At 36.9% G+C, this 24,916-nt stretch overlaps 1 protein-coding gene across 8 annotated transcripts in view; it reads right to left on the minus strand.

Moving 5' to 3' along the window:
* GJC1 (gap junction protein gamma 1) overlaps nt 1-24,916 on the minus strand; it is a 30,192-nt gene continuing 5,276 nt past the window's right edge. For all 8 annotated transcript variants that reach the window (XM_074319626.1, XM_074319628.1, XM_019752280.2 and 5 more), the window contains 2 exons: nt 6,629-6,704; nt 1-5,713 (listed from right to left, as the gene is read on the minus strand). In XM_074319626.1, coding sequence (XP_074175727.1) covers nt 4,503-5,693 — 1,191 coding nt within the window. In that variant the 5' untranslated portion in view covers nt 5,694-5,713; nt 6,629-6,704 and the 3' untranslated portion in view covers nt 1-4,502. The remainder of the gene's footprint in view (nt 5,714-6,628; nt 6,705-24,916) is intronic.

The raw sequence follows: 24,916 nt of genomic DNA on the forward strand, positions 1-24,916 counted from the left end.
TGACTCTTCTAAACTGTATTTGAAACTGACAAATCATTTGGAATTGAAAAAACAAAATCTTCCCAGAGACAAGGCCCTGAGCACAGAGTCTGTCCCCAACCATAAAGTTTACATCAACTGTACACAACAAAATTAGCAACAAGCGATCTTTGGCACTAGAATGGGTAATTTCTTAGCTGTTCATACAATATCCAAACTGCACACCACATGACATTAAATTGGAGGTTAACAGTTGAATTTTACATTTCGATTATCTTAAAAAGTTGGAAGTCTTAGCTAAGTTTTTCAGTATCAATATGGTAACCATATCTAACACTTAGTGCCTGAGGTAGAGACTTCTGCAAGAGATTTATTAAACAAAACACAATTGAGAGTACAGCAAAGAAAAAGATTTCCAATCTTGGAAGCATATAGCCAAATGTCTCTGTTGGGTCAGCAAGCCAACACTGAAATGCAGAACTCTTACTTCTTTTATTTCTGTAGAGATTTTGCACGAGAGTAGGACTTTCGTTTGGACTCCTGGGTTTTGGGATACTATGGATTGCTTCTCTAAAAAGTATGATTATTAACATGGAATGTGCATGACCCAAACTCAACGTCATTATTGAAAACAACACAACTGCATTAAACAACAAATAAAATCTTAAACTCTCCATGATGTGTGGCCAAAATGAGTGACAAGTATGCAACTCAACCTAATGATTCTAACATTTGACGGTGACTTTGAATTACTACAGATTTATGACATATAGGTGAGTTGAAATTTTGTTTCCAAACACTGTACTGTATAGGTGCAGGGACTTTATTTTCAGGTAGTAAGACTATTCATAAGATTACATGATTTTGTAAAGTTAAAATTAATCTAATACCTGGAAACTTCCAATTAAAATGACCAGTAACTGTGTATCTTTGACTCCAGGTACTTTCCTCATAGTCAGGAAAGACTTTACAAAAAGGCATTTCTTGAAGTAGGTTCAAGTATAACATACTTCCCTTTTACTGAAAGCTGGTTGGCCAAAAATGTATCAAAAACTACAGATGTTATTTTTAGAAGTATACTGTCTCTTAAATGAGACAGAAAGCATAAAGATGGACATTCATAAGGATAGATATGACTAATAGAAATATTTAAGTCCATTCTTGGTATAAACTGATTAGAGCAAGTGTTTTAAACCATCACTGATTCCTGTGATGAAGAGCACGGGAGGACATCTTACTACCGTCATAGTTCTTTCAACTTTTTTTTTTTGAAGTTCCAAGCTCAGACTAATGACCAATAATAATAATTGGTATTTTAATACCTTTTACTATAGGCTTTCTAACTACTTCATAACATGTCTGAGAGGTCAGTGGCTCCTGAAACTTGGAAAAGTTAACTGCCTAATTTCATAATATGAGGAAATGAGAGTTAAGGTACCTAATATTTTTCTCTTTAAAGATATAGGTGTCCTTCTAAAAGGCAGATATGTGGGAGTCCTAACCTTCAGAACCATGTTAGATGGCAAAGTTCACTTTTATCAAAAAGTAATTCTACAGTTATCAGTCATTAGTCAAGGAAAATCCCCAGAAAACTGACTTCAAATGAAATAACACTCTTGTGGTTTTAAATGAACAAATATAGAAACAGGCGAAACTAAGTCAAGCGAACTCGAAGCCACAAAATGAAGATGAACATTTCTTTAGGGGGAAATGTTACCTAATTCTGCTCTCCAATTTGAACTAAGAAAAAAAGCATGTTTGTTTCACAAATATCTCTGAATAATAGATTTTAATGAAGATGAGCCAAGGACACACCGTATCTAAATTAATTCAATAGTATGTTAAGGAATATAACCATGTTGATGACCGTATCCTGACTCTAGTATGTGAAGGGACTAAGCACTCAGCCTCTATTTAGAGAATCCAGCATCATATATGGCAGAGCATGTCTTATACAATAATTCAAAGGTATGTGATTCTGAAAAAATGCGGACAGGCTTTTTATACAAATACCTGCAAGTTCTAGAATAATAATAACCAGCAGAATATTTTCATAGATTCAATGAAGACCCAATTAATGGCTTAAGCTAGACACTGATAGGGCCATTTTCTTAATGTAGATTCATGGATATCATTAGGGGGAAAATGGCTTTGGCAAACTTCTATGTCCAAAGGCTGAAAGAAATATCCTAAGAAAGCAGTGAGAGTTGGGAAACTCATGTTAAGTAAAACTTTTGTGAGAGAATAAAAATAGACTTTAAACGTGTACATACATGTGAAGTGACTTAGAATATCTTTCTGTATACTTTAAGAAGTTGAAGAGTTATCCAGACACAAAAGATAACATTCTCATCAGAACAAGCCAAGATGAAGCACCAGGGGCACCGTTCACAGAAACTAAGTGGATGCTTCTGGCGCCAAATGTCTGTCTAGCATTTCTGCTTGACTCCTTCCCTCGCCATCACTCTCAAATCACCAACCTTTCCGCTGGCAAAGCCACACTGCTCTCCTTCAGGCTCTGAAGAGATGGATATGAGTGTATATATATTTTCTGTCCTCCAATTAAGAAATCTGCTTGAAGCACTAGTGATGTGAGAATTGGTAGTTCTTTATCTTAGTTAGGCTTAGGTATATAAAATCTTGTCTGTTTTCTTAGAATAGTTGAATTTCCTTATTAAACATTTGGTGTGAAGGAAACTGGCATGTCTATATATATACATGTACAGTTTTCTCAAATTTCCCCTTCAGTCTCACCTGAACTTACATTTTGCCTAAGATGTTTAGAGACCCTGAGGAACTTCTCTAGGCCAAAATTTATAGATGGGGAAGAAAAAAAAAGACAAAATAAAGGTAAATACATGGCTAAAAAACAAGCTTACATTTTTCTACTGAGTTTCTTTTGTTTGGGGGAGATATGCAAAGAAAAGAAAAAGAACTGCACAAAGGGTACTGTTCTAGGATTCTCCTAAATAATGGAAAACTGGTGTTTTAAAATAAATTTATAAAAAACAATACTTTTAGAATTTCAAAGTCAGAGGTGGCCTGTGATGGCTTTCTGTTAAAAAAGAGTAAGACACCCAAAATGAAATGATCGCTCATGAAGCAAAGGCCCCTTCCTTTAAATCGTCACCAAGCTCTTACTCAGACGCTCATAAACCATAAGACAAACAACATGAACGTGATGGGAGAGCAAAGCTCCCCAACAGAATGCAAGGTTGAAAATGGCAATAAAATACTGCAAATTATGAGTGTTGCATGAACAATGCTTGTCATTAACCAACAGATATACCTACAGATATATTTATAGGGAATAAATACTGAAATTCTCTTTAGGTCTATTTACAAATAGAATCCCAGGTGTGACTGGTCTTCCAGGCAGAAACCTACATTGGCAGAAGTATATAAATTACAAAAGTTCCACAGTAAATTATAAAAAATAAGGAATTTGGATTTAGGCTTTCTGCCATATGCAGTACAAGTAGCTTTGAGTATTCTTAGCCTATGAAGGAATTTTTTAAATTTCTAATGTTAACATATAAAGAAAATATCCATCACTGGCTTCTTAAGAAATCAGAGAGAGGCAGGTTTCTGGATAGAGACTTAAGGCAAATCAAACAGCTCCACAACTACACATCCTATTAGGGCTCATTTCCCAGGCGTGGCTTTGCTTTGTGGTAGAGGAATTTTAATACGAACTCTAGCAGGGGTTTCCACAGGCTACAGAACTGGGGACACCTTTGTTTATCAGCATTTGGAAAGAATTAAATGATACACACACCATCAAAGCATACACTGGCAATGCTGGATACTTAAAGGAATCCTGCAGTGAATCAATTATCTCCTTTGAAAATACAAATGGGTTTTCAAAAACTAGATTCAAGTCTGGGCACATGAATAAGATTCAAAGATTTCTCAAATAAAGGGGAGACGATTTCAGCCTCCTGCTATGGACTTTCTTTCCAGGACTGAAAACTGACTCCTCCTCCTGCAGCTCCTTACGTATCTGAAATCATCCCTGCGACATGAGGCACTTTTATTAGGTGTAGCATCTATTAAATCTTTAAGCCCAGGGTGGAACTCGCTGAACAAAATAAAACACTAGCCTAACAGGCATTACCTTAGGATTTCCCCCTTTAATATAAAAGTATAACTACAGTGGTCCAATGTACAAGTACAAAAAAAAAGTTCTCATACTAAAAAAAAAAAAAAGTACCATAATACTGTACATACAAAAACTGTTCAACAAGAATGATTTAAATATATCTGTTCTTTTCCAGATGTGGAAGACACAAATGTAAAGTTCTACAACTGTATTATTGCTGGAACACCTGCCCAGGAACACTGTTTCCCTTCTTCTGCCCCTTGTCCCAGCCCTGCCTTCAGAGTCCCCTGAGCTTGGATCATGAGCCAACAGCATCCCTGAAGAGAGCCAGAGCCAAATGTTTACTCAATGGAAGTCATTATTCAGTGAGCCGCAGCTTACCATAAACTATGAAAAGCACAAGTTTTAAGCACAGCCAAGATTAAATCCAGACGGAGGTTTTCCCATTCCCTGATTTGCTACTCTCACTGCTTTTGTTGGAGCCAGCTTTGGAGCCCACTTTGGTTTTCTTGTTCCGGGGGCCATGGGGGTTGTTTTGGTGATTGTAGGCCTGGATTGCCAGATCCAAGCGTTCCTGAGCCACCCGGATCTCCCGCTGCAGTGTCTCCAGATCAGCCGGGAGCGGTTCCTCATGGCTGCCGTACTGTTGTTCCTGGGCAATGTTGGCCTTGTTTTGCTTGTAGGCGATCTTAGCATTGGTCAGTTCGGTGTACTGGATCGGATCTGGTTTGACGGCAATGTTATAGCCAGGGGGAGCAGACGGTGTATTCCAAGTGAAAGGATAATTATAGACACCCGGATCTTCCAGTTCCCTCCTTTTACTGTTTAGTGAGTCTCGAATTGTCCCAAACCCCAAATGAAGCATCTCCCAAATGTTAAGCAACAGGCAGAGGCCTGTAACACCGTACATTATAAGAAGGAAGATGGTCTTTTCAGTGGGTCTAGAAATAAAGCAGTCGATCTTATGAGGGCAAGGAATTCTGCTGCACACGTAAGACGGGTGGACTTGGAAGCCATACAGAAAATACTGCCCGATCAGAAAACCCACCTCAAACACGGTCCTGGCCAGCAACTGCAGCACATAGATTTTCATGAGCCCGTCCTCCCGAATCCGCCGTCGGCCGTCATGCTTGGGTTTAGGAGGGTTCTGCTCTTTATTTTCCTTTTCACTCTCTAATTCCATTTCTGGATACATCATGGGATCCTCTTCATGGTCCTCTTCTGTTTCTTCCAGAGCCCGGTGCTGCTTCCAACGCATCGCGTAGGGTTTGCTCCGGGCTGCCTTCTTGTCTGCTTCCCCATGCTCCATTTTGGCAATCTTATGGATGGCGTAGCCCAGGTACATGACCGAGGGGGTGGCCACCAGGATGATCTGAAACACCCAGAAGCGTACGTGGGACAGGGGTGCAAAGGCGTCATAGCAGACATTCTCGCAGCCCGGCTGCTCTGTGTTGCACACAAATTTGCTCTGCTCGTCATAATAGATGGACTCTCCCCCTACAGCTGTAAGAACAATCCGGAAGACAATCAAGACAGTGAGCCAGATCTTGCCCACAAACGTGGAATGGTTGTGGATCTCCTCTAGCAGGCGAGTCAGGAAGCTCCAACTCATGGTGACTGAATTGGTTTGCCCTGATAAAAATGGGAAAATACCAAAGGAAAAATATTAAAATCATTAATTTTTTTTTACTGTCTCTAGCAACTAGTTTTCTGCATACTTGAACCCAACTTCAAGGCTTGTACTAGAATGACTGTTAGAATAAACAGCATCACACTCTTCTACTCTCAGGTAGGAAATTCACCTCAGTCTATGAGCACTTGTTGGACTACCAAACTGGCAAGTCTGGTTTGCTTTCATGTCTTCCCTAGTTTAAAAGGTAAAACTGCAGCTATCATTTCAGATGTGCTTCTCAGACACAGTCCTGGATCCTTTCCATATACTATTATTTCATAAGGCCTTCAGAACTTTGTGATATAGGTAAGAAAACAGCACAGAGGTTTAGGTATTTGGTCCAGTCATGGTAAGAAATAATGGGGAACTTGGGTAAGATGCCATTGTGAAGAGGGACCTTGTTAGGAAACTTAAATTTTGGACCTGGTGACAAAGTATTAAGAATTATTTAAAAGGTGGTATAGCTGCAAATAACTGGCAATGATTAAGAACTAAAACAAGACAGAAAGGAACTAGGAAGATACTCCCTAGCTAGGCTGCAAAGCATAGCAGATGTTAGGATTCTGTATTATGTTTCTGTGTTTTGTTTATGATGAATGTTAAAAAAAAAGTCTGCAAATTGAATTGTGACAACATTAAATCCAATCAATAGGCAAGTCCATTTACGACAGCATTTGGAAAGATAGTTTTATTCTGAGGTTCTTAGAACTATGCCCAGAATCCTGGCAAAAACCAAAAGGTAATGCATATAAAATCCCTAATGCAACCTCTGATACTAAGTCCACGTAGCTTTTCTCCTTTCTCCCCCTCCCAGTTTACTTCTGCAGATTAGAGATGATTATCAGCATCACTAAAGAAGTTTAAATACACTTTACCTGTTACGCAGAACTTCTGTTATCCAAAATTTTCTTAGAGAAATGATGTTTTGCTTACAACTTTTCCAGATTCCCTCTGGAAGAGGAAAAAGAAAAGGTCATAAGCTTCCTCCCACAGAAAACAATGAATCACTAAAATGTCATTTTCAGGAAGAAACAGTTTTCTAGGTACCACAGAAATCAGTCAGCATGAGATGGAAACAGGCTTGAGTTTGAATATCACTGTTTTCTCCTCCCAATATGTGTGCTAGGAGAAACTACGTAACAGTGACCCAAAGATTCGTAAGTCATTGTAGTCTAAGAAAATATGACAGGAAGATGAGTCATTTGTGAAAAATCTTAACTAGATAAACTCTGGCACCTACAGGAAAAAGCCGAAGCAGAAAATCGCAACAAATTCAAACCGGGTCACCAAAGGCCTTGTGCAAACCCTCACCCTGCGTGCTCTGTTCCCTGGAAGAGCCAACACCTCTCACTGCGATTTGAGTAGCCAACTAGGCGCAGGCTGTTTAGTTAAAACACCCAACAGCTGGCTCTCAGTCACTGGGACACCCGTGTCCACAAGAGGTGATTTACAGATTCAAATGCTTACAGAAAGAAAGCAGCTGCATCTGTATTGAGATTTAAAAAAAATAAAAAATAAAAAATAAATTGGGCCAGCCCGGTGGCTCAGGCGGTTAGAGCTCCGTGCTCCTAACTCCAAAGGCTGCCGGTTCGATTCCCACATGGGCCAGTGGGCTCTCAACCACAAGGTTGCCGGTTCAACTCCTGCAGGGGATGGTGGGCTGAGCCCCTTGCAACTAACAACGGGACCTGGAGCTGAGCTGCGCCCTTCACAACTAAGACTGAAAGGACAACAACTTGAAGCTGAACGGCACCCTCCACAACTAAGATTGAAAGGACAACAATTTGACTTGGAAAAAAGTCCTGGAAGTACACACTGTTCCCCAATAAAGTCCTGTTCCCCTTCCCCAATAAAATCTTTAAAATAAATAAATAAATAAATAAATAAATAAATAAATAAATAAAAAATAAGCATGGGCTTCCTAAACTCAGTGACAGCATCACCACTGCTTTGATCTACTGAGGACTCAGTAGGTTTTTCTCTGATACTCTTCCCCTTCCAAATCCCCTTCCTCTCCTTGTAAGCATCAAGAGAACAGCTTAAATGTCATAGAGTATCTTTACTCCAATGAGATGGGGGGTGAAATGGAAGGACGGGGGAGGGAGAGAGGGGAAAAATGAAATGAGTAGAATGGTGGGACAGGGAATTGACATTTTGAAGCAGATCATGTTACTGCCAAGTGTGGTCTCGCTGTGTTCTTGCTCCACTGAAGCTCCCTTTTTTCTGAACTATTGTTTTTGCTCTGCTATCAGAAGCCTAAGATTCAGGATATCGTCTTCTCTGGCTACCCTGCTTCTTCCCTGCTTCAGGAAAAGAGATGTGGTTACAGAGCAGCGGGCAATTAACCTGTGAATGGCTTTCATGAAAACAATAAAAACCAATTCCACACTCTGTCTATGAATGGAAAGTGACATGGGAACATGTGACAGGTGCTGGTAAGAGATGGAGGAATGCCAAACACCCAATTTGATTTTTTAAATAAGTTTTTTATTTTTTAAAACACCCCCAATTTTTTTTTTGATAATTAGGAAAGCCTTAATTGATTTATATGTACTTTTATACTCAATATTTTCCTGCATATACCTTTAAGCTTTGGTTGAATGTATGCATAGACAAATTCTAGGGAGTGGTATTATTAGGTCCAGGAAATGTAAACCTGCGTGGTTTATATTTGTCATTAATTGTCATTCAATTTTCTAAAAAGGTGCTAACAGTTTACAATGCCTGGTAACAAATGATTACAATTTCACCTCAACTTTATCAGCATTGTCTGTTATGCTACTTTACTAGATGCAAAATGGTATTTCAAAATTATGTCAATTTGTATGTTTTTAATACAGCAGGATACACGTCCTCCATATTCCCCTCTATTTGTGGACTATTTCTATCCTTTTGCTGATTTAGCTGCAGAATGTATTCTTAATATAGTACACATATTAACCATCTGACATCTAATATAAACATCTTATTTGATTGTCTTCCTTCAAATTTTATCATTTTATGTACTCACATCAGTCAATTTCTTGAATAAATTAAAAGTTGGAAAAGTTTTTCTTTCAAGAATGGCTTTTTAAATAAAGAATACTGTAATTCACAGTAGCCCATAATTCGAAAGGATTCTCTCTCTCTCAGAAGAAAATCATGTTTGCTTATATAACATTTATTGGACAGAAACCAAATGTGCTATTTTTAGTCTATTTTCCAAATAACTAAAGTTACAAATCTACCTTGTCTTGCACTAGAAAATAAAATTTAAAAAAATTAGTTGGCTTCAATATGGTAATACATTATGTAATTCCCTCCCCAATTCTTTATATTTGAAGTTTTCTATTAATTATATCCTAACAGGATCAAGTCAAAGTTCACTTCATTTTTCTGTAAAATAGAATTCATAGGATTTTTGGAGATTAAATGTAAAGCACATTATTTGGATGATCTCAGGGAGTAGATTAAATAATTAGGCCCATTTTAAAGATGAAGAAATGAGATCCAGCAAGTTTATAAAATTGACCTAAGATGCTCCAGTTATTAAGTGGTGAAGCCAGAATCTGAAATCAGCCTGTCTTGCTCCAGAATCTGGGCTCTTAACCACTAGTAAAGAATTACTTTACAGATAGAACTAGGTGCAGGTTCCATACGGACACAGAAAAGGGGACTGCCTCCTATTCTTTGGGATGAAAGTTTAGCCAAATAATAAAATAAATTCACAAAGATCAAAAGGAGAAATTTTAGAGTTTAAGATCTTACATATATAGAATTAGAATTGAAAGTTAAAATGCAAAACCAAAAAGGTTTCTTGGCAATTGGGAGGGAAGAATAAAAATAGAAAAATGGTATCTTCAATAAAAATTATTTAATTAAGGATAACTTATTTGGGCATTGAGAATAGGGACTAGAGAAGTTGGTAAATTCAGCTGAGGGTACACAAGTCTGAGATGATAGTACTTGCTAAAGGACGGCTACGCAGATGGTATTACCTATGAAGTGCTCGCTATGCCTGGCCTCAAGGCAAATACCATCATTCCCATTACTATTGGGGCTGCTACAATTTTTAATCTTGTCCCCTCAACTGTACTGGGAGCCCCAATGTGCAATTTGTGGTTATGTCGATTATATCTCAAAAAAGCTGTTTTAAAAAACAATATGAAATAAAGAATTTTTCAGACATACAAAAGCTGGCATAAGTCATCCTCAGCCAGCCAGCACAAGAAATGTTAAAAGAAACCTTTCAGGCAAACAAAAAATGACATTAGATGGAAATTTAAATCTATACAAGGGAATAAAGAACCATAAATATAAAAGACATCTGACATCTTTTCTTATGTTAAGCATTTTTTAAAAAGATAATTGGTTATTTAAAGCAAAAACAGCAACACTCTGTGGGATTTTAGATAGAGGTAATAAAAGTATGAAAACAATACCACAAAAGGCTGAGAGGAAATGGAAATATACCGTTGTATAGTTATTATTCCACACAAGAAGTGGTTTAATACTACTTGAACAGACTGATAAATTAAGGGTGGATACAGGAAACCCTAAATCAAGCACTAAACTAACAAAACAATGTTATACGGTGTTTCCCAAAAATAAGCCCAGTTAAGATCGTCAGCCAGACGGACACATTTAGTACATTATGATGATGTTCCAGAAGAAGATGACATGACTGAATTTGAATAAATGGAGATTGTTGTACAAGAATAACTAGGACACCCCCTGAAAATAAGGCCTAATGGAGCAAAAATTAATGTAAGACCTGGTCTTATTTTTGGGGGAACATAGTAGCTAGTAATCTAACAAAGGTGGTAACGTGGAATCATAAAAAATAGATGAGGCAAGGAGAAAACAAATAGGAAGATGGTATATTTAAACCCAACCATATCAACAATCACGTTACATGTAAATGGTCTAAACATTCCAAGTAAAAGGCAGAGACTGCCAGACTGGATTAAATAAACAAGATCCAACTACTATAAGAAACCCACTTAAATGTAAAAGCCACAAAGAGATTAAAAGCAAAAATATGGGCAAAGATGTAGGTGACATGCTAATAGTAATCAAAAGAAAGCTGGAATAACTATATACACTGTTTCTCTGAAAGTAAGACCTAGCCGGACCATCAGCTCTAATGCGTCTTTTGGAGCAAAAATTAATATAAGACCTGGTCTTATAGTAAAATAACAGCATTATCTGTTATAGTAAAATTATGGAAGACCAGGTTTTAATAGTAAAATAAGACTGGGTCTTATATTAATTTTTGCTCCAAAAGATGCATTAGAGCTGATGGTCCGGCTAGGTCTTATTTTCAGAGAAACACGATATTAATATCAGACAAAACAGATTTCAGAGCAAGGAATATTACCTGAAATAAAGAAAGTCCTTTCACAATAATTCATCAACAGGACATAAAATTCCTAAATGTTTATACACATATTAACAGAGCTCCAAAAATATGAAGCAAAAACTGATAGAACTAAGAGAAGCAATAGATGAGCCCACAATTAATAGTAGGAGATTTCAACACCCCTCACTCAATAATGCATAGAACAAGTAGAAACTAGTAAGCATATAAAAGAAACAATACTATCCACCACTTTAATAAGTAAACTGACAGAGTACATTCCACCCAACAGCAGAAAGAATTTACAATTTTTTAAAGGACACAGAGAACATTTACTGATCTAGACCATATTTTGGGTCATAACAAAAACCTACATTTAAAATGATAAAATCATACAAAGTATGTGCTCTGATCACAATGGAATTAAATTAGAAATCACTAAGATTTAGCTATCGTCCCTTATGGTTTCTTATCACTGAAAAAAATCTTCACATGGATGTCTTACCAATCGGAACATATTCCAAAAGAACTAATTTTCTTTTCTTCTTCCCTTCCATCCCTAAAATTTACCACCTACATTTCCATTATCAATTAACAGCATTGTGACTTTTTAAAGAAAGCAATCCTTGCTTTCCCTATAAAACAACCAACCATTTAGAATTTACTAAACAAGTATGTGGCCAAGAACTATCCTGGGTACTCATTTATTTTAATCTTCACAAAATCTTATCTTTTAGATAAGAAACAGGTACAGAAAAGTTAAGCAACTTGGTGCAAGTCAGAGCTACTGGCACAGGTTGGTTCAACAGGTTAGTTTAACTCCCGAGTCTTCTAGTTTTGCTATGCTATATTATCTTAACTCCAATATCCAATAAGCCAACTTCATGATGCTCTCAAATACATCTGGATCTGGGTATCGGAAATACCTGAAGAATTGAAAACTACCTGATGAAAACTACCCGAATTACTAATCACTGATGATGACGAGAGGTGAATAAACCATGGTAACATCCACATGACGGAACAGCACCCACCAATGAGCCTTCATGTTCCCAAACTCGCGAAGCTACCCTTGCCACTGATAACTTCTAACTGCCAAATGCAATGATTAATTCTCCTATTTAACCTTTTAAGCCATATTTGATACAACTGATCACTCCTTCCTTCCTCCTTGAAATACTCTTTTTTACACTTGGCCTCCCTGATATTATTATACTCTCTCCTCATTATTATTTTCCAGTGTCTAGTTCAGTCTCACTTGTCCTTTTCCAAACTTATAAATACACACACTGATTTTTATCCTGTCTTATTAGCCTACCCTTTTTAGTGTTCTTTGCTGGTTCCTCCACTAGAATTCCAGCTATAAATGATATCCCATTTACTCCAACATCTCCCTTGAACTTCAGACCTGAAATCCAGCTGCTTCTCTTGGATGGCTGCTAAGCACCTGAACTTTAACATCCCCCAAAGCCATCCCCCATCCTCCAAAGACCTACCCCATCTTCAGTGTTCCCAATCTCAGTAAATGGCTCCACCAGTCAGTACAGTTTCTCAGGGCCAAACCTCAAGTCAACCTCACTTCTTTTTCTCACTTCACAGCCAAACCATCAGCAAACCCTGTTAAATCTTATCTTCAAAATATATCCACAGTTCAGCCACTTCTTACCACCGACACTTGCTACCATTCTAATCCAAGCCACCTTCATCTCTACCCAAGATTACTGTAAAAGCCAAAGTCTTCTAACTGGTCCCTGAGATTATGCTCTTATTCCTTTCAAATCTATTCTCCAAAAAAGCAATCAGTGTAAAGCTTTTAGAAATTATGTCAGATCATGTCCCTCTTCTGCTTAAAACTCGCTAGGAATAAAACCTACAATCTTTACCACAGTGTAAACATCCTTTGCCAGTTCACTTTCTGGCTTCATCTCCTTCCACGCTGCCTCTTGCTCATTCTGATTCCGGAATACCTGCACCCTCGCTATTCCTCAGCTCATACCAAACGTGCCAGGCTTTGGCCTCAAGACTTCTGCACTTGCTGTTTCACTGCTTTGAATACTCTTTTCATAGATACTGGCAGGACTCTTCCTCACTTTATTCAAGTCTTTGCTCGAAAGTCACCTCCTTAATGAGACTTTCCCCCAGACCACTTCCCTCTAAGTTAACATTTGTCATCCTCTAGACCCTTTACTCAGCTTCAATTTTCTTTATAGCACTTAACCCTCAAATAATATATACATAATTTTGATTGTATATTTTATAATTTATAGAATGTAAGCCCTATGAGAACAGGATTTTTTTTTATTCCCAGTGTCTAAAACCCCACAGCCAAATGGTAGTAAGTTCTCAATAAGTATCTATCCGTTCAATAAATAAATTCAAAAATTTAGGGAAATGCTCATGATGTAGTAACTGAAAAAGTAGAATACAAAACAGAATTATCCCAATTTGGTGAAAACAAAATTTATGTATTAACACTGTAGAACAAAAACTTTTTAAAAAACACTTAAAGGTTTAAACCAATACCCAGTCTACTTTCTCCCTGCTTGAGCATGTCTCCTACATCTCCCTGCACTAGAATTCTCTCTCTAAAATGGATATGTTACTCCTTTGCTGAAAGGCCACTGGTGAGAGGTGGCTCCTCACACCAGTGGGGCAAAGACTGACTTTAATTAACAGTGTTTGGGCAACAGGATAACCACCTGGCAAAAAAGATAAAAGGAGAATTCATACTTCACATCAGATATCTAGATAATCCCCAAATAAAGTAGTTTAATGTAAAAACTGAAACCATAAAAAGTGTTAGAACAAAACATAGCTGATATCTGATATAACTCTGGAAATGGAAAGAAAAGAAAAAGATGAATCTGACTACAAAAAAGAGTGTCTCCATGGTTAAAAACAAACCAAAAAAACACCATAAGCAATACTGAAAAACATTGAACTGGAGAGAAAATTTTCAGTAACTCTTTTATAGGCAAAGAGCTAATCTCCCTAATAGAGTTAAAAACAAAAACAAAAAAACTACCAAAACTCCACTAGAAAATTGGCAAGGGATACACAGATAATCCACAGGAAAACAAATACCAATTCCTCTTTAAAACGATGCACAACATGGATGAACCTTGAAAACAATGCTAAGTGAAAGAAGTCAGACACAAAAAAGCCACATATTGTACGATTCTATTTATATGAAATGTCCAGAATTGCAAAGCCATAGAGACAGAAAATAGATTAGTGGTTGTCCGGGGCTATGGGAAATGGGACGTGCCTTTATACAGCATATCTTTTGGGGATGATAAAACTGTTCTAGAATTAGACAGTGGAGATGTTGGTTGCACAACCTTGGAATATACTAAATACCACTGAACTGTACACTTTATAAAGATGAATTTTAAGGCATGAGAATTATATCTCAATAATAAAACAAACTACTTTAAGATATAATTCTGTTACATTGGCAAAAATCCAAAAATTGGGGAAGCTGTGGAGAAACAGACATTCTCATACATTGCTGATGGAGTGGTACAGTCTCTGGTGGCAATGTGGCAATACCTAACAAAACTACAAATGTCCTTTAACCCAGTCATCAAACTTTTGGGAATAATCACACGATGGCACTGTTTCTATAAACAACTCAAATGTCCACTTGTCAAGGGAATGGTTAAATGTACTATGGTCTATTTACACAACAGAATACCATGTGGTTGGAAAAAATGAGGAATGTTCTCTTTGTATTAAAAAGATATCCAAGGGGCCGGCCCGGTGGCTCAGGCGGTTACAGCTCCATGCTCCTAACTCCGAAGGCTGCCCGTTCGATTCCCACATGGGCCAGTGGGCTCTCAACCACAAGGTTGCCAGTTCAATTCCTCGAGTCCTGCAAGGGATGGTGGGCAGTGCCCGCTGCAACTAAGATTGAACACGGCACCTTGAGCTGAGCTACTGCTGAGCTCCCAAATGGCTCAGTTGGTTGGAGCGCGTCCTCTCAACCACAAGGTTGCCAGTTCGATTCGACTCCCGCATGGGATGGTGGGCTGTGCCCCCTGCAACTAGAAAAACGGCAACTGGACCTGGAGCTGAGCTGCGCCCTCCACAACTAAGATTAAAAGGACAACAACTTGACTTGGAAAAAAAGGCCTGGAAGTACACACTGTTCCCCAATAAAGCCCTGTTCCCCTTCCCCAATAAAAAAAAATCTTTAAAAAAAAAAAAAAAAGATATCCAAGACATTTAATTAGTGAAAATAGCAGGGAATACAAGTGCATATAGTATGTGCCTTTTACAGAAGGAGAAAAAAAATCTATGTTTCTGTTCCTATCTGTATAAAGGCTACATTAAAAAAATAATGAAAGTGGGGGAGGAAACTCAGGAGGATGGGTAGGATCGAGATTTTGATCATATATCTTTTAATATTGTTTTGTTTTTTTGAACCAAATATACTGTCTTTTTAAAGGAAATACCCCTAAAGACATTCCATGCCCTACAGAATAGGCTGCTTGAGATTTGTAAAAAATTCTTTTGTAGACGTTTTGAAGTTAAAAATAACTTAAATATTTTTCAAAAATGAAACGTTTTATTAAAAATGTTAGTTTTACTTCAAATTTTAAACTATCATATTTACATCCATTTACACTACACATCTGCACATGTGCATTGGTTGTTTCCCACCGTTAAACCCACTTCCCCCGCACACGCTCTTACTTTGCTCTCCCTCCGGTAGGGAGGCCTTCCCTGCCCACCCACCTGCAATGACGTCCCTCCGTCACTCTCTACGACCTGCCCCTGCCCTTTTCCTTGAGCACTGAACATTACCTAACACATTTGTTAATGTGTTCATTATCTGTCACCCCAACAGAATTTAAGCAAGGCCTTTGTTCTTGTACCCCTGGCATTTAGAACAACTATTCACTGAGTGATTTCATAAATTTGAATCTCTGCTCATTGATTTTTCTTTTCCCCACTTTAAATTGTCTTTCCACTGCCTCCTGCCTGGAAAAATTTTCATCCTCTAAAATCTAGCTCAAAGGTCACCTCAAATTTCCTTGACCTCCTCAATTAAACTGCTCTCCAGAACAGTCCATAATTTTTGGATTCCACCAACATCAGGACTTCCTCTATCAAATCAAGGTTAGTGGTATGGCTGCTTCTGCTGGAATATTAGTTCTTTGAGGGGAAAGTCCATGTTTTTTAAAAAAAAAAAATTCTGTGAGCCCCTAGCGCCCAGCATGCTGCCCAGGACACAAAAAGCACTCAGTAATGTTCCCTATATTAAACAGAAGAGTTGAATGAATTTGTAAGTAGAAAATACAAAATATGTTCACTAATAAAATCATACTTCAGGACAGAATACAATAAATAGCATGAAAGTACAAAACGTGAAAATACTCAGAAAAGGGAAAGAAACAAATTCCTAAGAATTAAAGAGTATAAGCTGTCAATTATATCTCCATAAAGCTGAGGGGGAAAAGTATACGCTTACTGCAGAAGACAAGTGGGTCTCTGAAGAATGGGTTATGGTTTCACCAGGCAGAGCTGGGGTGGAAAGGCAGATGGAGAAAATGGGGTGAGTGAAAAGTTGCACAAGGCTCTCAGACTGGAACATGATGGAGGACGTTTGGGAAGCAGCTGCAGAGAAGGCTGAACAGGAGAGTCAAAGACCAGTTTGCAGAGAGCCTTAGCACCCCATGGGACCTGAAATTAAAGCACGTGAAAGTAATGAGTAAGTGCTCCTCACATGTGGTCCACAGACCAGCTTCATCAGAATTATCCAGAGCGCATGTTGAAAATGCCGGTTACCAGGACCCACTTCCCCAACTCTCACTCCCAGGTCCACTGAATCAGAATGTAATCCATCTGTAGTTAGACACTTTACTTGTCTAAAATAGTTTGCTACAATACTTACAACTTTGCACATATCCCCAATTATAGATTTAGGGTAAATTTCTAAGAGAATTGCTGGGTCAACAGCTGTATGAATTGTGAAAAAATGTTTTGTGTGTGCTAAGAAATTTTGCCCATTACCCTCCCCAAAATTTTATAGCTGTTGATATGTATTACCAAATTACCCCTCCAACATACTGCGATTTATATTTCCACTACCAGAGTATGAGTGTGCTGATTTCCTCACTCCCTCACCAATGATTTTAATATATTTTTTAAGAAACAAGGTTGGGGCTAACCATACTTCAGGACAGAATACAATGAATGGTATGAAAGTACAAAATGTGAAAATACTCAGAGAAGGGAAAGAGACGAATCCTATGAATTAAAAAGTATAAGCTGTCAATTTAAACTATAAGACGTTTTAGACTATCGCTAATTATTAGGAAAACGCAAATAAAACCACACTTATTTAAGAGAGAGAGAGAGAGAGAAATAATAAATGTTGATAGAACTACAGAAAAATTGGAATCCGTGTGCATTGCTGGTGGGAATGTAAAATGGTACAGCCACTGTAGAAAAAGTATGGTTAAGATTTCCTCAAAATTTTAAATACAGAATTACCATAGGATCTAGCAATTCTACTTCCAAAAAAACGAAGCAGGGAGGCCAACACATATTTGTACACCATATTCATAGCAGTATTAGTCACAAGAGCCAAAGGGTGGAAGCAACCTAATGTCCACTGACAGACGAATAGATAAACAAAAACAGTGCACACATACAATGGAATATCATTCAGCCTTATAAGGAAGGAAATTCTGACACATGCTACAACATAGATGAACCTCGAAGACATGCTAAGTGAAAGACGTTAGTCACAAAAGGATAAGTATACTATTCTACTTATATGGGGCTGGAAGGAATGGGGAATTAATGTTTAATGGGTGCAGAGTTTCAGCTGGGAAGATAAAAAATTCTGGAGATGGATGATGGTAATGGTTGTACAACAATGTAAATGTACGTAATGCCACAGAACTAACTACATACTTAAAAATGATAAAAATGATAAATTTTATCTTATGTATATTTTATCGTAATAATAAGGTTTTAGACTAAAATTGATTCACGCAGTATTTACCTAACATCAGGAAGTTTGCAATCTAGTAGTTTATAGGAAATTCACAAATACTCCAAAAACTACAGTTGTATTCCAGAGGTATTTAATGTAGTTACAGATGCTATGCAACAGAAAACTAGAGGAAGTTAACTGAAATCATCTGTTCAAGTTTAAACATATTTTACAGTGTACTGACTCTACAGGGAAATGCTTTCCTTTCCAGTTTATCTGATTCATTTTTTCCATTACAATCCCTTTATTATAATCTTGGGCATAAAAATACCATTAATCCAAAAATATCACTTTCATATATATATATTTGGAAAAGTGTCTCTAAAAGACTCTTGTGAAAAAAGCTCCCAAGGGTTTCAGATCAACAACTGAAAACAAACTATAACTTGTCCCCTGTCAATTTTTAATGCTCACTAAACTATAATAATCAGGAAATTAAAAAATTTTAAGTAGGTAGTGCTATTCTTAATGTTTTGCAAATGCAAAAATCAAGTCCAAATGGGTCAGAGTCAAGTTTTAATTTCCTTCTAATTAAAAAAAAAGCAACAAATCTAAAACCTACAATAGGTAGACCAACCACATTTTAAAATCTTAATTTCTTTTCTAAGTAAACACAAAATCCAGGATAAACTAAAATTAATGTTCTAAGAAAGTGATTCCCAACTCTGAATTTTGTGAAACTGAGGCAGAGCAAGCACTGAACTAGGAGCCAAAAGATTCTAATGGATGCTTTGGGAACAAGTATTACCATTTTTCATTTGTGGAATAAGTGGAGAATATCAGATTAGATGATTTCTTAAGTCCCTTCTATTAACATTTGATGAAAAGCACTGTAGGAAACACAAAATTCATAAAACAACCAACAAATTAATGGCAGTGAAATGAAACAAGAGTAAGACATCAAATTTTCAAGAAGGCATTTCCCAAACAGTCATCCCAGAAAATCTGTGGTTAGACTAAGAAGTCTCAGCACTGACTCACTAAATATTAACTATCTGGGCATCCTAGATCATGAGCTGAGCAATCCACTAAGGATGGTGCTAGTGCCTCACTCCTGAATGAGACTGCTTTATGTGCAGAGACAAGAAATCAATTAAAGGGTTTACAATGACGTTTTGTTTAACTGGAACATTTTAAGTGGACGTTAATTCTGCATGAGCGATAATAGATGTTTAATAAGTAGCTAGTGACAATTTCTAAGCATTATGGCAGCTAACTAGCAAACAGTAATTTATGTATTACAAACATGAAAACAACTTGGTTTTCAAAAGAGCTCTTGGCTATGGACAATATTTGAGAAACACAAAGTATAATTTATTGTGAATCAAATTATAAAACCTAATGAAAAGAAAGTGTTTTGAAATCTTGGCTCTATTAACCAACAAAGAAACAGAATACACCACCGTGGGGTGAAGTGTCAATTTATGCTGGCAAACAGCCATTCTAATTTGAACACAAGAACCTTCAGGAACCAGCTGGAGAAGTACGGGGAACCTGGGATGATGCATTCATTCACAGTGCATCTTAAGTGGTGCTGTCTTCATGTAAAAAAGGGCAGTGCTGGCACACGTGTCCAAAACAGCTTAAGCTTAGGCCTAACCAACTGTCCGAACAACAGTCAGTCTAGGAAAACAACATAGCTAAGATAAAATGGATAATAAATACTAATTGCAAACATGACTAGGTTCACAATACAAAATTTGCAAAAAAACACTGATGGTGAGGATGGTATGGGACGATCTTTCTGGAAGGCATTATGATGATAGTTAGCAGGAACTGGAGAATGTTTATATCCTTTGATCAGTAATTCCACCATCTGGTAACTTATCCTAAATAAACGCCCAATAAAATAATTTTACATAACTTATGAGCTAACCTGTATGATGAAATATTGTACAACCATTATAAACCTTATTTTAGAACAGAGATCACAAAATTCAAATGTGTACAATTATATAGAGACAAAAAGATTAGTGCTTGCCTAGGGATGGGGGGAACGGCGAGTAACTGCTAATAGGGATTAACTCTCTTTTGGGGGGAACAAACATATTCTAAAATTAGATTGTGGTGATAGCTACACAACCCTGTGGGTATACTAAAAACACTGAATTGGATACTTTAAACAGGTGAACTGTATGGTATGTGAATTCTATCTCAATAAAGCTGTTTAAGACATTTTTAAAATGTCTAAATACCAGTGAGGTGATATAGTAACTGAAACAGGAAAGTGAGGCCTGGAGAACACAAGCAGCAACGAAGGGGGGTGGGAGGGGCCCACTGCCTATTCGCTACAGCTGAGGGAGCTACCAGGTTGTCGTATCTTTCGAAGGAAGTCTTCAACCTGGATTTTTATGTGAAGTTGGATTTTTTGGTACTTTGATTGAAGTCTAAACTACCTACAGAAAGGTGCACAAATGTTAAGTGTACAGCTTAAAGAATTTTCACAAACTGAACACACCCATGTAGCCAGCACTGAAATCGAGAACAAAACATTACCGACCACCCAGAGCCACAATTATGCCCCTTCATACATGAAACCACCATCCTTACTCTAACAGCACAGATTAGTTTAGCCCAGGGCCAGCTTTGGCACTATTGACATTTTGGATAATTCTCTGTTGTAGAAGTGTCCTGTGCATTGTAGGATGTTTTGCAGCATCGCTGGCCTTTCAGTTGTGCCAAATGGCCCTTGGAGAACAGTGTCACACCACACTGATACCCACTGGTTTCACCTGTTCTTGAACTTTATATAAATGGAATCGTACAGAATGGACTCTCTTATATTGGAATCATAAAGAATATACTCTTTTGTGGCTGATTTATTTTGTTCAACATCTGTTGCATTTAGTTCTAATCTGTTCATTTTCTCCGCTTTATTATATTGCCATTCTGTGAATATATCACAGTTTATCCATTCACTGCTGATTGGTACTAGAGCAGTTTCCAGTTTGGGGCTGTTATGAATGAGCTACTATGAACATTCCACATACGTCTTCTGGTGAACGTATGTATGCATTTCTGCTGCACACCTAGAAGCAGAAATGCTAGTCATAGGCTTGTATATGTCAGCTTTAGTAGGTCAGTACTTTTCCAAAGGGGGTGCATCAAGTTACACTCCTACCTGTCTCCTTTTTTTTTCATATTGACAACTAACAGAAAAAATACTTAAATAATATTGAGATCTTACTGGCTGAAAAATGCCTGCCAACTTGTGGCCTGTTTTTAAAGATTAGTTCATTATGTGGGAAAATGCTCATATGTAACAAAGAGACAGAAACAAGCAAACAAACAAAAAAGCCTAATAAAATAATACGTCTGAGTAGAAATATACCAACATTAACAATGGCTTATGGACAATTTGCTTTTCAGTATTTTCTACAATAAGCATGTAATAATGGAGTTGGCAAAGCTTTACTATGCAGCAAAAGCCCCGAGAGAAATTTAAAAGTAGGTCGGGGTACAAATTTCATTATATTTGCATACATTCATAAAGACCTAGTTAAGTAATGGATACATCACAAAAATGTTAACATCTCATAGAATCTCTAGTACAGTTATTACACCCTCTTGCATAAGGAGGTCCAAGACAGAACTTATATAAAATTATACTCCAGATTAAAATACAGGATGATGAGTCTAGAGGGTAATTCTTAATTTGTCAGGATGTATCAAAAGACAGTAGTGCTCTGACATGATGTCTTATACAGCAACTTATTAGTATCATAATGCTGCTCTTCTCAATTCTTGAGAGACTCATTATAAAATGGTCCAAAAGCAACACAGAAAATTAACATACCCAGTATTTCCTTGAAATACATAATTGTTGCCATTGCTACCTGCTGGTTATTGAGTGTCTGATATTGAGTATTTGGAAGGAGTGACCTTTATTTGATAAATTGATTATTAAAACAGCCACCAATAACTTACCATTGTCCATTACAAGTGAGTTCTATTAAGTGTTTACTTGACACGTGAAAATGTTACAAAACTCACACTTCCTGTCCTAATCACTCCACTTCATTTTCTACCTTTCACATCAAGGATTCTTCAGTTGGAATAAGAATATGCCCATAAGATTCACTACAAACCCAAAAGATGTAATCTCTCAAGATGAAATACTAAATGTTAATATATTGCCATAGATGAACTTTTTAAACCAAAATAATCTGTTACTTCAAGACTGGAATCTAAGAATCTAAGACTACTATTATGAGCACTGATCTCATTTCCATTTTTCTCTCTCAAGAAGCTACACGGATATGTATGTTAATTTCAAACCAATGAAGGTAAAAAAACACACGACAGTTTTCTGAGGCAAAATAAATGAAAAGCAGTAGGAAATAAAGCTTCTAACTATTAAGAGCATTCATTCTACCTGGGGTTCAAGATGCTACAGTTGCTTAAAATTTCTCATTGAACTAGTAACCAAAATTAACTGGTAATCAAAATAGAATATTTTGCAAGCTATGTATATAATTTTCCTCCTAGGACACACTTCAAATCATAAATATATTTTTCCATCCTCTTTTCTTTTCCAAGTTCAACTACAATAGGATATACAACTCAATTAAAAAACTGAGACTCTCCTCCAATTCCTAATAATTTTTCCAAACTCAAAAGAAAGCTTTCCTTCCCAAGTGAATCTGAATAGCACATGTCTGCTTGAACTGCTCCACCTGTAATAAACACAAAGCTCTCATCACGAGCATCTATGACTGAATTGGAATGTGAGGTCAAAGCAAGCTACGTGATTTAGACACACAAACAACAAACTCCCTGTCAGAAAGTACGACATTGCCTCTCTCACTAAAGCATTTTCTGCACAAATTTAGATAGGCTTGTCAATCAGGTCTTTTAAAAATAGATCCCAAGAACTAACAATTCAGACATTATAAGCTTAAAAATCATTATCTTAAGGAAAAAACCAAACACCTTTATCATCCAAATCTTCCACAAGCAGTTTCATAGGTTAATACACTATTAATTGTAAAAGAAACATTAGAGATTGACTAGACTAGTAATCCCCAACTTTTAGAGTCTGGGGACCTTTATGTAAATTGCAAAAGATTTCTCTGGAGCCTTATATAATAGTGGTTACATGTTTATTATGTCTTTGGAGAAAACACATAAAAATAAAACTACCATACACTGGTGAAGTCTTAAAATAAATCTGTAGCTTATCATACCATAACCTACATTTACATTTGAAAAGATCACACATATTAGTAAGACATTGCTTACACAATTCACCAATAAACCGTGCTCAGATTCTAAGCTTATCTTTCAACTATTCTGCAGTGGTCCATTGTTTGACACCACAGTGTAAGACTAAGATCCTTGTTTCCTGAAGGGGATGTCAAAGACCATGATGACTGCGTAAGATCACACAACTAATTAGCTGTAAAGCCTAAATACAACTCGGGATCTAACGATGTTTTTGCTATACTATGTGGGTTTAGTGTTTAATTTTAAGACCATAGAGAAAGTCTCTAAAAAAGTTGATACAAGCTAATGTAACTGTAATTGAAGAAAAGTTGTCATTTAAAATAGCAACAAATAGGGTGGTCTGATGGCACAGTTGGTTAGAGCTCAAACAGCGCAAACTCTCAACAGCAAGGTTGCTGGTTCAATTCCCTTCCAGAGGGGTGGCCGGATGGCTCAGTTGGTTAGAGTGTGAGCTCTCGACAAGGTTGCTGGTTCAATTCCTGCATGGGGTGGTGGGCTGCAACCCTTGCAACCAAAGATTGAAAATAGTGACTGGACTTGTTATACTAACTGGACTTAAAGCATGCCACGCTCTTGGGTACAAAAAGGCACCATATATTAGTTATCCCTAATTTAATCTAAAATGTAAAGTCATCTTGAATTCTAAAAATGCCAATAGGATTTCTTTGGAAGCAAATAAACTGATTCTAAATTTAAAGTGAAAAAAATAGTCAGAATGGTTGGAAAATTTCTGAAAGAGTAGAGGGCATACGAGCTCTTCTAGATATCTATCATAAAGCTATACTAATTTTAAAAGGTGGAACTGGCAAAAAGATTAACAATCAATGAAATGGAACAGAATACTGAAGAGCCAAATACATCTGGGAATTTAATGTATGATAAAGGTAACATTGCAAACCTATAGAAATAAATGATACTGAACTACTCTGGGTAACCATCCGGAAAAAATTAAAGTCGGATCTTTAAATTCCAGATGGAGCAAAGATTTAAAATTAAAAACAAAACCATAAAAGTTAGAAGAAAACATGGACGTTTTTCTATATAGCAAACAATTTCTGGAAAGCAAAAGAAAAAAAAACTACGCAACTTAAAAGATATTAAATGCTTAAAATTTGCAATTCTTAGAATAAAAGACCAAATTCTCTAAAACATAAAGAACTCCAACAGATTAATAACAAAAAGACCACTCAATAGAAAAATATGCAATGGTTGTGAAGAGACAGTTCTCAGAAAAATAAATCAAAATGGCTTTTCAAAAATAAAATACGAAAAGATATTTAGTATCACTTGTAATTAAAGATTTGCAAATTAAAACTACACCAATACTTTTCATTTATCAAATTTGAAAAGATTAAAATATTGCTAACAGATCACTGACAATGAAGGCGTACAGAAAAGAGGCATTCTTTGTGCTTTACTGGAAGTAGTGGGGCAAACTGGTATAGCTTCTCTAAGAGACAACACGGAAATATCAATCTAAATTGAAAATGCACATATCTTTTGACCTAGCAATTTCAATTCTCACGTATGCTCACAGACATAGAAAATAATGTACAAGAATATTCACTGCAGCACTGTTGATAATGGGCT

The sequence above is a fragment of the Rhinolophus sinicus genome, linkage group LG15, assembly GCF_036562045.2.
Source record: "Rhinolophus sinicus isolate RSC01 linkage group LG15, ASM3656204v1, whole genome shotgun sequence".
NCBI lineage: Eukaryota > Metazoa > Chordata > Mammalia > Chiroptera > Rhinolophidae > Rhinolophus > Rhinolophus sinicus.